The sequence below is a fragment of the Bactrocera oleae genome, chromosome 3, assembly GCF_042242935.1.
Source record: "Bactrocera oleae isolate idBacOlea1 chromosome 3, idBacOlea1, whole genome shotgun sequence".
In the NCBI taxonomy this organism is placed as follows: Eukaryota; Metazoa; Arthropoda; class Insecta; order Diptera; family Tephritidae; genus Bactrocera; species Bactrocera oleae.
In genome coordinates, this window is record NC_091537.1 from 60,817,338 (window position 1) to 60,834,104 (window position 16,767).

The following is a 16,767-nucleotide window of genomic DNA, read 5'->3' on the forward strand; positions in this document are numbered from 1 at the left end:
ATCAACAAGTGGATAACGAGATTCGGTGTTCCAATTGAGTTACATTCTGATCAAGAATGGAATCTCGACTCAGCTTTGAGTCAAGGGATGTATCAGAAACTGGGTATCCGCAAAACGGATGGAATCAACTCCAAGAAGGGAAGGACGGCTACCAGAATGTTCTAGAGGCGAAGTTTTATTAAGGCTGTACTACATAAGGACTGCCGGATTGTGCAGCACACACAGTTCTAGTTAGAGTGTTGTCGTGTTAAAAGCAATTGAGACATAAGCAAGAAGTTGTAAGCTCGAATAACGAGCAAAAAGTGTTAAGTTCTTGGAATTAGTAATAAACATAAGTGTATAGCCATTAAATTGGGACTTTTATTTTACAATCCAGTAATCAAACTCAAGAGTGGATGACAAGGTAGACGATTTATCGAGAAATCTTTTAAAATATTTTGCCACGTTTCCGATTACTTTGGAATGTGATACCATTAAATATAACGGTAAGTGGGCTGTATACATTGAAATACATTCAAAATATGGATTTATTGTACATTTTTTAAGAAAAGTATCTTATAATAAGTAAGGAAGGGCTAAGTTCGGATATAACCTAACATTTTATACTCTACGGTTACTCGTTTGAGATTTCTATATATATTTTGAAAGTGAATCAGATGGAATTTAGAATGGTGTTATATGGGAAATAGGCGTGGTTGTAATCCAATTTCGCCCATTTTCGCACTATAACATAGAAATATGAGAAGAATGTTATGTACCGAATTTGGTTGAAATCGGTTAATCAGATCCCAAGATATGGCTTTTCCCCTTAAAGTGGGCGGTGCCACGCCCATTGTCTAATTTTGGACGTGGTTCCTATAAAGTCATCTCATACCATCCCAGAGATAAAATTGAATGTCTCTGGCGAGTGCTTGATTTATCGCGCTTTTAGTAGTTCAGTACCGTTAAATCGGGAGTGGGCGGAGTTGTCACCCATTTTCATCCGTTTTCACACTGTCGATAGAGGTGCGAAAATAATTGGTTCCCATTGAATTTTGTTATTGTAGCTTTAGCGGTTAAGGAGATATGCACATTAAACCTATTAGGGAGCATTAACTGCAGAAGCTTCTCTCTAATTTGATCCTGTGTACCAAATAACAGTTTTGTATCTTATTGCGGAGCTTAGTTATGGCAATTTATTTGTTTTTGATTATTGGCGTTTTGTGGGCGTGGCAGTGGACCGTTAGGTGAATAAAACTTTTATACTCTGTAGCAACAGATTGCGAGAGTATAAAAATTATTATATATAAATTAAATATTATATAATATATAATATTATATTTTATTTATTTTGTGTGTGTGTTTTTTTTTATAGTAGGGGTAAGCATCGAAAGCCGAAGTGTGGAACTTTAATCTGCTAAACCTAACATACTCCCAACTCAAATCTCTCCCACGGAACCCCTGGACAAAGTATTCCTTCATGGGAGAAAAGAAGACGTTTAAGTCTCCTCTACGGTACGGACTGACTGATTCCTAATCTATTGTAAGTGTCTCAATCTTGTCATAATCAGAGCTGACGCTTCGCTGACAGCTTTCCATTTAATAGAGAACTCACATATAAGTGCTGTCAAATTTTCCACCGTGAAACTACTGCCAAGTGTAGTTTTCAGACTTTCTCTTATACTTGAGAACCGAGGGTAATGGTAAAAAACATGTTCCGAGTCTTCTATACACTCTGTACACGTCGGACAGTAGGGACTATAGTCATGACGAAATTTGTAAAAGTAGCTTCTAAAGCACCAATGCCCACTTAGAATTTGGGTCAGGTGAAAATCCAGGTCCCCATGTTGTCTATCTATCCACGGTATGATGTCTGGTATCAGTCTGTGTGTCCACCGTCCTTTGGATGAGGTTTGCCACCGTTGCTGCCACATTGTAATGCTCTTGGTTCTTTCCTCTCTTTTTGTTGCTGTAGGGGCTTCCGATAGCTGGTATAAGCGCACAAATGCATTTCCCTGGATGTCAATGGGCACCATACTGGCCAATACTTCAGTAGCGTCACTTGATACGGTGCGGAATGCACTTATCACGCTTATTGCAGAAAGCCTATACACTGTGATTATTGATCTAGCATATGATTTTGTGTCTAGCGACTGGATCCATATTGGAGCCGCATACAGTATAACTCATATTTTGATGTGTGTATGGCGAACGGTAGTTAGCCACATAAATATTGTTGGCAGATGTGTTCGGTCTCGACACTTTCGGCTGACAGCGCTGGTGGATGTAATTGAAGTGTTGTTGTATGAGTCTGCGTTGAGGGAACGGATAAGTAAATGGGTGAGTGTACTTCTTGGCTTGAGCTCCGAATCTGCAGTGGTAATAAAAAATTGACGGTGTTGTGTCTTACTGGTGCAGCGCTAGGAATGTTGTGTTTGGGTTGATGTTTCGCTGGTGCAGCGATCGGATTGAAGTATTTGTAAGTTGCAGTCCCGCAATTGATGTTTAAAAAACCGCCGCTGACTTTTACTGGAAACAGTCACCGCTTCTACGAACCGTACGGTAGAATATCCACTAAAAATTTTTAGTAATTAAAAAAAAATTTTATATATTTGAAATATTCTTAAACTCAAAATGACAGTTGAATACAATTTTTAAAAATAGATAGACTATTTTTAATAGTTGGATTTTAGTTTTGATCTTCTAAATTATGAAAAATTACATCTTAAAAACTAGATGTGTGCGCAACAATGTATACAGATTGAGGAATGGCAATTGGTCAAATAAAAACAAAAGAGAACAGCATTGCCCCTACGGGAATAATTTTTGACAAATACCCGCCGGTGACCGTTTCCAGCATTTGGCAGAGCCTGATTGATCGGTTTTCATTTTCAAAAACGGCTTACATTATTCAAAAACGAGGTCACTACTAATATGCGGATCGGTAGTTGGGACATAAAGTGTGTTGCCCGATGTAATGGTTGCCCATGTGATGGTGTGTTATGGATATATTGTAACGGATTTCTCGATAAATCCTGTACCTGTAACTCACTCTTGAGTTCGATCACTGGATTGTTAAATAAAAGTCCCAATTTATTGGCTACACACTTATCTTTATTTCTAATTCCAACAACTTAACACTTATTGCTCGTTATTCGAGCTTACAACTTCTTGCTTATAGCTTATTTGCTCTTACCACGACAACACTCTAACTAGAACTGTGTCTGCTGCACGATCCGGCAGTCCTTATATAGTAAATCTGTAACAAAACATTGCTTCTAGAACATTCTTGCAACTACGAATTCGCTAACTAGTTGCTTCTGGCAGTTTATCGTTCATTCGATTTTGTTCTATCATCTATGTTCGTCACACTGCCCTCCACCTAAGTCTGATCGTCCCGATTAGACACATTTGCGATACCAAACACAAAGCTTTTATGTCCCCATCTCGTCTTCTAGGCTGGTGCTGACATCGTTAGCCGTCCTTCTCTTCTGGGAGTTAATTCCATCCGTTTTCCGGATACTCAGTTTCTGGTACATCCCTTGACTTAAAGATGACTCGAGATTCCATTCTTGATCAGAACGTAACTCCATTGGAACACCGAATCTCGTTACCCACTTGTTGATGAATGCCTCCGCCACTGGTTCAGTCTTTTGGTTAGGAATTGTGTATACTTGTGGCCATTCATTGAAATGGTCCTTGACTACCAACACATGACTATTTCCTAATTTATTGGTGGGGAATGGACCATCTTCATACACGCCTATTTTCTCAACTGGCGCACGCGAATTGTGCTGTATCATCTGCCCATGACTCCTGGACCTTGATCCTTTAGCTACAATGTTCTCAGCATATTTCGCAATCCTTTCTATAGCTGATTGACAACCAGTCCAATAAAACCTTTGCTTCAAATGCTCCAAGGATTTCATGTCTCTCAAGTGCCCTCCTCTTGGACATTTGTACTGCACGTTAAGAACATCAGGAATTCCAACCCTTGGAACAACCATGAGTACTCGGAAGGTTTGCCCATTTTCGCTTTTCCATACTCGATGCAAGCAGCCATACCCTAACTTTAAACTGCTCCGTTCTGCCCAATATGATTTTGTGACTGGCCTTCCTGTAGTTATTTCTTCAATCGTTGTACATTGGTTTAACTCCACCTTATGTAATGCACCTTCCAATTCTGGATCTTTTTGCACAGAGTCATCCGTTTCAGGTTCAATTTTATGCTGATCTTCCACCTGTGATGGTATACACGCTTCCTGTTCTTCCAACTGTAAGGACACTTGTGCTGGTTTCCAAGCTTTTTACTCTTCTAACTGTGAGGAACCTTTTATTGGTTCACACGCTTCCTCCTCTTCCAACTGTGGGAACACCTGCCCTGACATACGCAGTTCCAGCTCTTTCGACTGTGAGGACCCTTGTACTGGTACACACGCTTCCTCCTCTTCCGACTGTGAGGACACCTACGCTGGCATACGCCCGTTCAGTTCTTCCGACTGCGAAGACACTTTTGCTGGTATACAAGCTTCTTGCTCTTCATACTGTGAAGATCCTGGTTCACATGCTTCCTCCTCTTCCAACTGTGAGGATACCTGCGCTGACATATGCACGCCGAGATCTTTCGGTGCTGACAACTGTGCTGAAAAACGTGCATGTTGCGCTGCGAACAGCTCTTCCAAATGCGTTGACAATCGCGTTTCTTGCTCTTTAAACTGTGTCGACATTTGCGTTGATATTTGAGACATACGTGTATCCTGCTCTTTAATTTGTGTCGATATTTGCGTTGACATTTGCGATATTGCGGCAAAAACCATATTTATGTCCATAATCTTTGACGAGCATGGAGCCTCTTCCTTTTCTTCTATCTTTGTTTTCTCTTCTTCTAATTCCATATGAAAGACATATTCCTCAACATTAATGTTTTCCGCCTCCATGGCCTCTCTCAACCGTGATTGTAATTCAGTTTTTAATCCATTTGTCGCCAAAAAAACGTTGCTCCAGCTCCTTTTTCAGTTGTGGAATCTTCAGATCGTTAAACTTGGATATTTTCAAATAATTATCTCCTTGGGAATTTTTTTGACAATCCCACTTCTGAAACCAATTGTAACGGATTTTTCGATAAATCCTGTACCTGTAACTCACTCTTGAGTTCGATCACTGGATTGATAAATAAAAGTCCCAATTTAATGGCTACACACTTATCTTTATTTCTAATTCCAACAACTTAACACTTATTGCTCGTTATTCGAGCTTACAACTTCTTGCTTATAGCTTAATTGCTCTTACCACGAAACACTCCAACTAGAACTGTGTCTGCTGCACGATCCGGCAGCCCTTATATAGTAAATCTGTAACAAAACATTGCTTCTAGAACATTCTGGCAACTACGAATTCGCTAACTAGTTGCTTCTGGCAGTTTATCGTTCATTCGATTTTGTTCTATCTTCTATGTTCGTCACAATATAAAGAAATGGTTTGATAATTTTTCCTGAACTCGCGATATAAATTGTGGCAGTGTGTGTCATAAATGTAAACACACAAATCGGGTCGGCTTTAGAATAACGTCCCACGCTTTCGTGGATAAAATGGGTATGGGCGGATAGAGGAGATCCTCCAGACCAAGAATATATATAGATATAGCCGCGGGAAACTTATAGTTTTCGAGATATTTACGTTTAAAGTTGAAAATTTCAACTATTTAAAGTACGTATTTTTGCTATTTAAAATGAATTATACACTTGTATTTTTCACTTTTATATCCACTAAGACTTGACTAATTCGTTTTTAGAAATTTTTTTTATATTAGATGCTGCAAAAATAGCTTTATTTCAATATTTAAATCATTCTTCAATTTTATTAATTTTGACAATAACAAAATGGTTGTGAATGTCAAAACATCAGTGTTGCCATACTAATATATTTGGTAAACGAAGAAAAATAAAATAAACAGAGAGATTGTACCCTAGATACAGGAAACAACGCAAACAGAATTTCTGCGCGTAAAAACTATGATACACACCGGTGTTGGATCGACCAGGGTTATTTTTTTTGAAGCGCGGCCGAAGGCCGCCAACGCAAAAATAAGTTCTGCCCAAAAAAACCTTGATCCACCCCGGTGTTGGATCGACCAGGGTTATTTTTTTGAAGCGCGGCCGAAGGCCGCCAACGCAATAAGGAGTTCTGCGCAAAAAAACCTTGATCCACCCCGGTGTTGGATCGACCAGGGTTATTTTTTTGAAGCGCGGCCGAAGGCCGCCAACCCAAAAAGGAGTTCTGCGCAAAAAAACCTTGATACACCCCGGTGTTGGACCGACCAGGGTTATTTTTTTCAAACGCGGCCGAGGGCCGCCAACGCAAAAAGAAGTTCTGCGCGAAAATTATTTTGATACACCCCGGTGTTGGACCGGCAAGGGTTATTTTTTTTGAAAAAGTAATATTGTCATAGAGGGTATAACATAATACTTAACATCAATGCTTTGTAATAGTTTATTTCTCTAGGTTTTGGATTCCTGTATTTGGGGTATTGTCTGTTTTAATTTCTTTCAGTTCAATTACAAAAGATGTCGATAAGGTAACACTGGTTATTTGAAATTTTGCAACCCTTTTGTTATTGTCAGAATTAATAGAATTTAACAATAATTTAATTATTGAATTAAACTATTTTTGCACTATATAATGTAAAATAAATGTGTACAAACGAATTAGTGAAGTGTTAGTCGATATAAAAGTGGAAAATATAAGTGTATAACTCATTCGAAATGGGAAAAATGCGTACTTTAAATAGACGAAATTTTGAACTTTAAACCTAAATATCTGGAAAACTATAAGTTTCCCGCGGCTATATCTATATATATTCTTGATCTGGAGGATCTCCTCTATCCGCCCATACCCATTTTATCCCCGAAAGCGTGGGACGTTATACTAAAGTTTTCCCAACCCATATTATGGATTTATTTTAATACAATCTAATTTAGATATATTAGTTGAAAAATGTATGCAAAGTATGTTGTATTAGTTTTACAATTTTTAAACTTTAAACACAAATATTTTGAAAACTATAATTCTAAATCTGGAGAACTTCCTGGATCCGTCCACATGATTCAAATTTCAAAAATATGGTGCTATTTGAAATGTGATTTTGCCAACAATGAAACAACGAATTTGGGGAATAAAAGTTTTCATGTGTGAACGCGCACTGGCGAATTATCCATTGTGAATGTTTATGTCGAAGAAGAATTTGAGTGCATACGGTTTTTAGACCAAGGATTGGATACGAAGAGAAGAAAGTTTAGGATTCAATTTGAGAAAGGCTTTCCAAATGGATTTATTCATCGCTGATATGAGGGTATTTAGCATAAAGTAACTTTGACAATTATAGGAATTGTTTTTAGTCGACAAAAATAAAATATATGTTACAGATGACACCTTAAATGCATTGTTTTATATATGTGATGTAAACATTAAAATGTATTTTTCTTGGGATTTTATTTTATTTAACATTGTTTTAGTGTCAAATCTTTTTCGTGCGATTCTTGCTGATTCTGGTTTCGCTATCATTTGGAGAATGTTTTTATGTGCCGGGTGTTGCGCCCGTCGAATTTTCTATGGGTCAAAAAATCGATGTTAAAGCTGTTAAAATGACAAGTAGTCGAACTCAATTGCCTTACCAGTATTACTCACTTCAATTCTGCTTGCCTAAAAATGGTACTTTAATATATAAATCAGAAAATTTAGGTGAAGTTCTTCGCGGCGATCGTATAGTAAATACACCTTATGAAGTGCGTATGGCTGAAAACATTAATTGTAAGTTACTATGTCACAAAAAGGATCAACCCATGAATTGGAACAAAGATCAATCAGCCATAGTTGCAGAGAGGATACGTCATGAGTATTTCGTTCATTTGTATGTTAACCTTACTATAATATACCAATATTTTAACTCTTAAAACTATTTATTTTAGACTGGTTGATAACTTGCCTGTAGCTACTAGAATCTCAAATGTTAATAATCTCAATGAAATAACTTACGAGCATGGGTATCGTTTGGGTCAAATTGAGGGTGAAAATATATATATTAACAATCACCTAAAATTTATTATATCATACCATATGCACACAAAGTAAGTTTGGTTTTTCGTTGTCATTGATTACCTGTTAATCATTGTTTGATGTAGAGGCAAATACCGCGTAGTTGGTTTTGAAGTTGAGACCGCTTCAGTCAATTATAAAGACATAAAATTCGAGGGTGATTCTTGTAATTTTCCGGATAATGCAAGACCACAATCGGTAATTTTTGATCCATAAAAATTTTCAATTTTATATAACAACTACATATGTAATTATTTATATTTATTTTAGGTAAATCCGATTTCAAATACGAAATTGTATTTTACTTATTCTGTGGAATGGAAGGAATCCAAAGTTAGCTGGGCTTCTAGATGGGACATATACCTTGGAATGAAAGACGTTCAAATTCATTGGTTTAGCATTATCAACTCGCTCGTGGTCGTATTTTTCCTTTCAGGTTTACAGAAAATTATAATTTAATTTAAATTTTGGAAAATATTGTATGATTGTTTGTAGGTATATTAACTATGATTATGATACGGACTCTTCGTCGAGATATCGCACGCTACAACACTGATGACAACATAGAGGACACGCTAGAGGAAACGGGATGGAAATTAGTGCATGGTGACGTCTTTCGTCCTCCTAGAAATACGCGTCTGTTTTCTGCAGTTATCGGCAGCGGAATACAGATATTTTTCATGGCATTAATAACAATATGTAAGTTCAGTTTTTTTCTACTATATTAATCCTTTGCCTTCCTATATAATATCTACAATAGTATCGGCTCACAGAAGTTTGCTATTTTGTTCATGCTCAATTTTTTTTATCATTTGCTGATGATTACTCCAGATATTATATCCAATTAACATGTGTTTAAAAACAAGAACCCTTGTTATTTGGATGATGACTATGTAGATAATCCTATCCTATGTTCAATCAAATTTTTGCTGGGGTAATTACTTGGAACACCCATCTACATGACTTTCGTGGTAACGAAATATATCTTATTGGCACTAAATGACTGACCAATTGAAAAGCTTTTTGTCAGGTCAAGAGAGAATAAAGATATTCTCTCACACTAGCAGTGCTTTTAAGACCACAAGTTATGTGCTTTTCAAGCCACTAATTTTTCGAAATGAAAATTTCATTGGGAGTTAAGTTGCTTGTATTTATCAATGTTCTCTAATCCTTTGTTCGTAGTTTGTTTTAAATTAAAAACAGTACAAGTTATAATTTTTTTGTAGTTTTCGCTATGCTTGGGATGTTGTCACCGTCTTCCCGAGGAGCTTTAATGACTTCAGGCATTTTTATGTACGTTTTCATGGGAACAATTGCTGGATACTTTGCTGCACGTCTTTATAAAACTATGAAAGGACGAGAATGGAAACGTTCGGCGTTTCTAACAGCTACTTTATACCCTGGAATTGTTTTTGGGTATATTTTGTATAAAAACTATATTTTATACTTGAAAACACTTTTTCTCTATAGAACCGGGTTTATACTAAATTTTTTTATATGGGACAAACATTCAAGTGGCGCGGTTCCATTCACTACAATGATTTCGTTACTGCTTTTGTGGTTTGGAATATCAGTTCCTTTGGTGTATTTAGGCTACTACTTTGGCTATCGAAAGCAGCCATATCAACATCCTGTCCGGACCAATATGATACCAAGACAAGTGCCCACACAGCACTGGTACATGAATGTTGTGCTTAGGTAAATATCACTTTTACTTATATCAAATTTCACAGTTTAATTATTATATTTCAGTACATTAATGGCTGGAATTTTACCTTTCGGAGCGGTTTTCATTGAATTGTTTTTCGTTTTCACTGCTATTTGGCAAAATCAGTTCTATTATTTGTTCGGTTTTCTCTTTCTCGTATTTTGTATCTTAGTTGTGAGCTGTGGCCAAATATCAATTGTTATGACATATTTTCAATTATGTGGAGAGGTAATGCATTTTCATAAAAAATCAATTAAAGCCAAACCAAGATATTAATATATATTCTATATTAGGATTACCGCTGGTGGTGGCGAAGCTTTATCGTTTCTGGTGGTTCAGCTGTATATGTGTTATTTTACAGTGTTTTCTATTTTTTTACTAAACTGGAAATTACTGAATTTATTCCTACGCTCTTATACCTAAGTTATACAGGTGCGCACCTAGCCATTATTGTAAAAATAATTTATTGATAACTTTATGCATAATTTCAGGTATTATGGTACTAACATTTTGGCTGCTGACCGGAACAATTGGATTTTTTTCCGCTTATAGCTTTATTCGAAAAATATACGGGGCAGTTAAAATCGATTGATTTTTCAACCGCTTATTGAATGTAAAAAAATAATTATAGATTTGTAGTCGACATATAAAAGATATATGTTTCGAATTAAAAATTAATTTATGACTATTAGTGTATATTTAAATTTAGTTGACTATTATGCTAGGATTTGATTAATTGTATCCTTCTTATATTTATTTCACTAAGCAGTAATGAAAAAATGGTTAATTTAATTTAATTGCAAATATTTATTTCCATATTTGTAAGTATTATAATAAGTCAAATCGTTTTTATGCGTATATGCTCAATAATTTTGGTTGGCATTGTGATATTGAGCACCTTGGCTGCATAAAATATATGTATATGTAAAATATCAAATGACCGAAACTAGAACGAAAATGGAATGGAATGGGAGTGCGTTCGAGCTACGTAATAATTGCAGCAGTACAGTTACTGGGTTGCATATTTGCTGATACTCTGCTGATGTGTAGAAAAAAATTTAGTGTTGCCGATTATTTGCATAAATTGCGTGCAAAAAATGACAGCAGAACGTGGATATTGCAAGTGTTGCCAAAAATTCACGCAGAACGTGATACTTTGACAAATTTGCAACACTGCTGTCGTGATTACCATCTCGACCGCACCCTGGATAATAATTTTCAACTGCAGATGCTAAAAGAAAAGTTAAAATGAAAACAAAGAAGAAGATCCGGTGTAACCACATATTTTATTCTCTAAATTTTCAAAGATCAATGCTATGGAAATACTTTCAGGCGCTGGCAAAACTTTATATTAAAACAAGGGCTAATGTCAGATGTAACCGAACATCTTATAATCTGACAATTTGCAGCGATAAAAATGCGTTCAAATGTAGGCAAAACTTAATATTACAAAATGTTGCATATTATTAATTCACCATTCCTTATTCGACGAAATGTGAAAGAGTTACAATCATATTTGGTATTTTGTTTACTTATACTATAGGTCATATAAACACTTAATTTTATATCCGAAATATTTATATTAAAATCAATCTAACTAACACAAATCTCTATATTCATGATATTAGTGCTGTTGGAAGTTCAAATGAGATGGGTAAATTTTAGAATAACATCCCCGAGTTAAAATTTGGGTGTAAGTATAGAGGAGGTTCACCAGATTAAGAAATAATATATGGTTGGTGATATTTTTTCAGATATCTGCACTTAAAGTTAAAAAATTCTACTATTTAAACTACTTTTTTACTTTATCCACTAACACTTCAATAATTTGTTTCTACACATTTATTTTATACTAAATGGCACATTAATAACTTTTATTCAATATTTAACAATTGTTCAATTCTTTGGTATATGTATAGCTTAGGTCCCCCAACGAAGGAGGCCCCGAAAATAAATATATATTTTTTTTAAATCATGAAATACTATTTTTTTTTTTTTTTTAAAATGAGTTTATAAAATATTACACACTTTGCACATATTCTTTCGCGTGGTATCCCCTTTCTGCACTGGCGTCTTTCGGTCGCGCTTAAAAAAAATAACCCTGGTCGGTCCGAAACCAGGGTGATTATAATTAATTGTTGTTGTTGTTGTAGGGGCAGAATTCTGCCGAGTTGACAGTTCTTGACAGTATAAAATCTGGGTCCGTTCCGTTTACGTAGACCCAACTGTCGTGGGAACGGATTATAAAAAATTCGCGACGACTGATCGGTGCAACACCGGGGTGTTCATAGTTCTTTTGCATCGAACTCCTTTCAGCACGCATTGAAATAAACATGAACGCAATAAGCTTTTGTTTTGAAAATATCTTTGAAAGTTTTCATTAATGTTTTCAATTATAAATACCTGTTCACAAAAAAGTGTTTAAACTACATTTCTTTTATTTACATCTCTGTCAAAAAAGGCAGATTTCGAGCAGGTGATGTCAGCTGTGTTACACACATAGGAAAACAGCTGATTCTTTTGTTACTTGTAGGATTATACAAAGACCAAATTATTTTTAGTCACACAATAACGACGAGGAAAGACGAAGGGACCGAGCCACTCGTCTTCGGGTGGCACGCTTAGTGTTCTTATTCGTAACATATTCATAGAATAATAGAAATATTTTGAAAAATTGTTATTAAGGAGAACATTAAGATACTCAAAATTCAATTTTAATTTTTAATAGCATACCGCATAACCGCAAAGAAATTAGTTCGAATATCATTTTATTTAAAATAAGAATTGTAACTAACTCAAGGATGTTTTATAATAAATTGAAAAAAATATGGAGTAAAAAAAATATGGGATTTTAATATTTAAAGATTAGGAAATTCCTGTTATAAATTTGGCCTTGAAAATATTAGTAGCGGGTATTCAATACATTATGGTGGATTAGGGAATTCCCGACTTAAGTATTTCCTTGAAACTATTAAGTTGGTAGGTATTATGCATATTGTTCTACCATATTCATGGTAATTCATTGCAAGCAAAATGTGAGATCATCATCCCAACATACAAATGAAATATGCAACACGCTCTAAGTGTTGCGCAGTTGAACCGCACATATAAAACTCGATTTAAGTTGCTGGACTCTTTTTGCTCGTGTGAGTGCACAGAGCGACACCAAAAGAGAATTTGCCGATAACGAGGGTCAAAAGAGTCCCAATGTAAAAGCACACTAACAAAAGAGTTGCACTCATACAAATAATCAGTGTTACCTTATCTATACATTTTACAATGGAACACAAAGGAAAAAACAGATAATACCCCAATAACCGGAAATAAGTAACATATTATTAGTTTTTCGCATAGAATTTATTTCTGCATTGGCGGCTTCGGCCGCGCTTTTAAAGATTAACTCTGGTCGGTTCAACACTGGGATTTACCAAGAAAAAGAAAATTCTGAAAGAGTTTGCATTACTCATCACACGATTATGGATTTTGTATTGACGGTATAGTCCGTTTTTGCTATTTATTTTTATTTATTTGCAAAATTTTGGTAACACTTATCTTTTATTTGCATGTGTACTTTTACATTGGGACTCAAAAGAGTCTCATTTTTTTCAAAAATTTCTGCATTCCTTTTCACAAAATTTTCGTAAATATTTGTGGGGTTCGACTGCGCAACACTGCGTGCTGCGTATTTCATTTGTATGTTGAGATGATGGTCACACATTTTGCTTGCAATGAATTACCATGAATATGGTAGAACAATATGCATAATACAAGAACCTACCCGCTAAATAGTTTCAAAGAAATACTAAAGACGGGAATTCCCTAATCCACAAGAATGTATTGAATATCCGCTACTAATATTTTCAAGGCCAAATTTATAATAGGAATTTCCTAATCTTTAAGTATTAAAAACTCATAATTTCTTTACTCCGTATTAAAAATTCATAATTTCTTTACTCCATAATCTATATCTTAATTTTCTCCTTATTTACAATTTTTGAAAATATTTCTATTATTCTATGCATACATATTTGCATATTACATACAAAAAATAGATAACAGAATTCAAATTTGCGATCGAATTCATTTGAAACCGAGCGCTCTTGCAACCATTCAAAGGATTTGAAAGTGAAAAGGAATGCTGAAAAGGGTAGCAGCTAGCTGTTACGAACAAAAACACAAAGCGTGCCACCCGAACAAAAGTGACACGGTCCCTTCGTCTTTCCTCGTCGTCCCCTCTCCCACAATAAACTGGTTTGAGACTCTTTTGAGTCCCAATGTAAAAGCGCACCATGTTACCATTTTATTTTTGTATGAATAAAGGGATTTGAACCAATGTTAAATATAGAATTTAAGTGAGTTTTGCACTATGAACGGACTAAATGAAAAAATTAACTGATAAAATAAATAAAACTTACATAGAAATAGAGCTATTGATTTATTGATGTTCTCTGCAATACATTTCGTGTTTATGCTGTCATTCATTTCATTTATAAAATTGTGCAAGACGAAAGAACATTTTTTTTCTTCCATATCTTTAATATTTATTATTATTATTGTTTTTTTTTTTGTTTCAATGCTTTTATTAATATTTTATATTATGTTTTTATTAATATTTAACTAATAATAACTTCACCAAGAAGAAAACAAACACAATACATTTGACAGCTTATAATCTCTTTTGGCTTTATTAGATTGTTGAACCAGAGAACTTAGAAGAACGAGAAGGTGCAAATTGAATTTTGTATCGCTCGATTGGACGTCTAACAGAGCTGAAATATTTCGAGCACGGAATTCACCATTTTCTGTGGTATTCGCTGCTATTTAACAGAAATGAGAATTTATAACAACGTTCTCTAGCTGAAATACGTATCTAGCAACATAAAGTGAAAAATGAAATACTTTAAACAAAAAATGCCACTTCAAATATGCGTGATTATTTTTATACTCCCGCAACTTGTTGCTACAGAGTATAATAGTTTTGTTCACTTAACCGTTGTTTGTATCACCTAAAACTAATCGAGTTAGATATAAGGATATATATATAAATGATCAGGATGAAGAGACGAGTTAAAATCCGGGTGACAGTCTGTCCGTCCGTCCGTCTGTCCGTCCGTCCGTGCAAGTAGTAACTTGAGTAAAAATCGAAATATCTTCATGAAACTTGGTACACGGGTGACAAGCCTGCCCACTCCCCATATAACGATTCTGTTAAAAAATATTAAAAGCGCGATAAACCAAGCACTAAACACGCCAGAGACATTAAATTTTATCTCTGGGGTGGTATAAGATGACTTTATAGGAACCGCATTCCAAATTCGTCATCGGGCGTGGCACCGCCCACTTTTAGGTGAAAACCCATATCTTGGGATCTGCTTAACCGATTTCAACCAAATTCGGTGCATAACATTCTTTTCATATGTTATAGTGCGGAAATGGGCGAAGTCGGACTACAACCACGCCTATTTCCCATATAACACCATTTTCAATTCCATCTGATTCTTTCACTTTCCACTATACATATCAAGCAATAATGATTATATCGGAGAAAAACTTTGCGTGAATAATACGTTTAAAATATAACACCTTGTGACCAAAATTTTTCTAAATCAAACCAAAACTGTTCAAGCCTATAGTTGACCTTCTACCGAAAATATCAGTCAATCCACAAAGAAATCTCAAACGAGTATACCATTTGACTTTGCGAGAGTATAAAATGTTCGGTTACATCCGAACATAGTCCTTCCTTACTTGTTTGTCATATAAACGAGTTTTCTGATGAAAAATTGATAAAATATGATTTTTTGGGACAAATGCATCATGATAAAATGCGAAAGATTATGCAAAAAAATGCATTCTCCTTTTTTATAAATTTCTAATTGCGATTGTTATAAAATTAATAATTTATGTATGTACATATGTACATCAATATGGAGTTCATTTGCATTCTCTGCTATGTACACATGGAGGAATAGAATTTTCGATATTATCACTTATAAATAAATACGTGTGCGCGCATTGCTCTTTATGTAAGTATGTATGTAAAAATATGTGTATGACCTTGCAAAATAAGTAATACATACATATAAGCGTACCAATGTAAGTATGTCAGCCAATAGGAAAAATACAAACATTGTTATACAAAAACAATAATTGTCTCAAATAGCATGAGCAGCGTCAGAAATCAATATGGCAGCCAAATTGACAAATCCTAAATTTGTAGTAAATTACACAAATACAACATTTTCATTCATGAACGCTGACGCTCATGCAATAAGCTAAGCCGTTTCATCCATAAAAGCAAACGCCTTACACATCTCCTTGCTACAAGCGTCTTTTCGCGACGATGGCAAAAGCTCTAAATCATAAATTGAACTGCAAACCTACAAAACACAGAAAAAAGGGACAGAAGTGGCAACAAAGCTCGCAAAAATCTGCGTCAATATGTATGCGTGCTTTTATGTCCCCCATCCCGTCTTTTAACCTGGCGTTAACCTGATACATCCCTTGACTTATAGCTGACTCGAGATTCAATTCTTGATATGATTGTAACTCAATTGGAACACCGGATGATAGAAGAAAATCGAATCGACTAGACTAGAAGCAAATAGACAGCAAATTACAAAAGACAGTTAAAAATCTACTATATAAGGGCTACCAGATTGTGCAGCACACACAGTTCTAGTTAGAGTTGTTGCCGTGTAATGAGCAATTAAGCTATAAACAGTAAGTTGTAAACTCGAATAACGATAAATAAGTGCTAATTTGTTGGAATTACAATCCAGTGTTCGAACTCAAGAGTGAGTTACAAGGTAGACGATTTATCGAGAAATCCGTTACAATATCTAAATTAACGACACCTACTAAATTTTCAAGCTATGGCATAGCTTCTTTCGGGGGACTGAATCAAGAAATTCCGTAACGGAAATAAACATAACACGATCACAAATTAAGCGCAAAATGTTTGCATACCTTTAGGCGTATTTTCGCAT

At 35.2% G+C, this 16,767-nt stretch overlaps 1 protein-coding gene and 1 long non-coding RNA gene across 4 annotated transcripts; one reads left to right on the forward strand and one right to left on the reverse strand.

The window, feature by feature from the left end:
* Nucleotides 1-7,174: 7,174 nt before the first annotated feature.
* Nucleotides 7,175-10,575, forward strand: TM9SF4 (transmembrane 9 superfamily protein member 4). 3 transcript variants are annotated; one of them, XM_014241152.3, is made up of 11 exons: nucleotides 7,175-7,327; nucleotides 7,491-7,885; nucleotides 7,944-8,102; nucleotides 8,157-8,268; nucleotides 8,341-8,506; nucleotides 8,566-8,769; nucleotides 9,297-9,486; nucleotides 9,541-9,768; nucleotides 9,823-10,006; nucleotides 10,072-10,210; nucleotides 10,270-10,575. In XM_014241152.3, the coding sequence occupies exons 1-11, from the start codon at nucleotides 7,301-7,303 to the stop codon at nucleotides 10,368-10,370; spliced, it is 1,905 nt and encodes a 634-aa protein (XP_014096627.1). In that variant the 5' UTR covers nucleotides 7,175-7,300; the 3' UTR covers nucleotides 10,371-10,575. The 3 variants fall into 3 exon arrangements, with proteins under 3 accessions (XP_014096627.1, XP_036220826.1, XP_036220827.1); XM_036364933.2 differs by having other exon boundaries at nucleotides 7,200-7,341; XM_036364934.2 differs by having other exon boundaries at nucleotides 7,310-7,435.
* Nucleotides 10,566-12,522, reverse strand: LOC118681223 (uncharacterized). Its single transcript, XR_004976907.2, has 2 exons — nucleotides 12,182-12,522; nucleotides 10,566-12,087 (listed from the first exon to the last, which is right to left on the reverse strand). It is a non-coding gene; the product is annotated as an uncharacterized lncRNA (long non-coding RNA).
* Nucleotides 12,523-16,767: the final 4,245 nt, after the last annotated feature.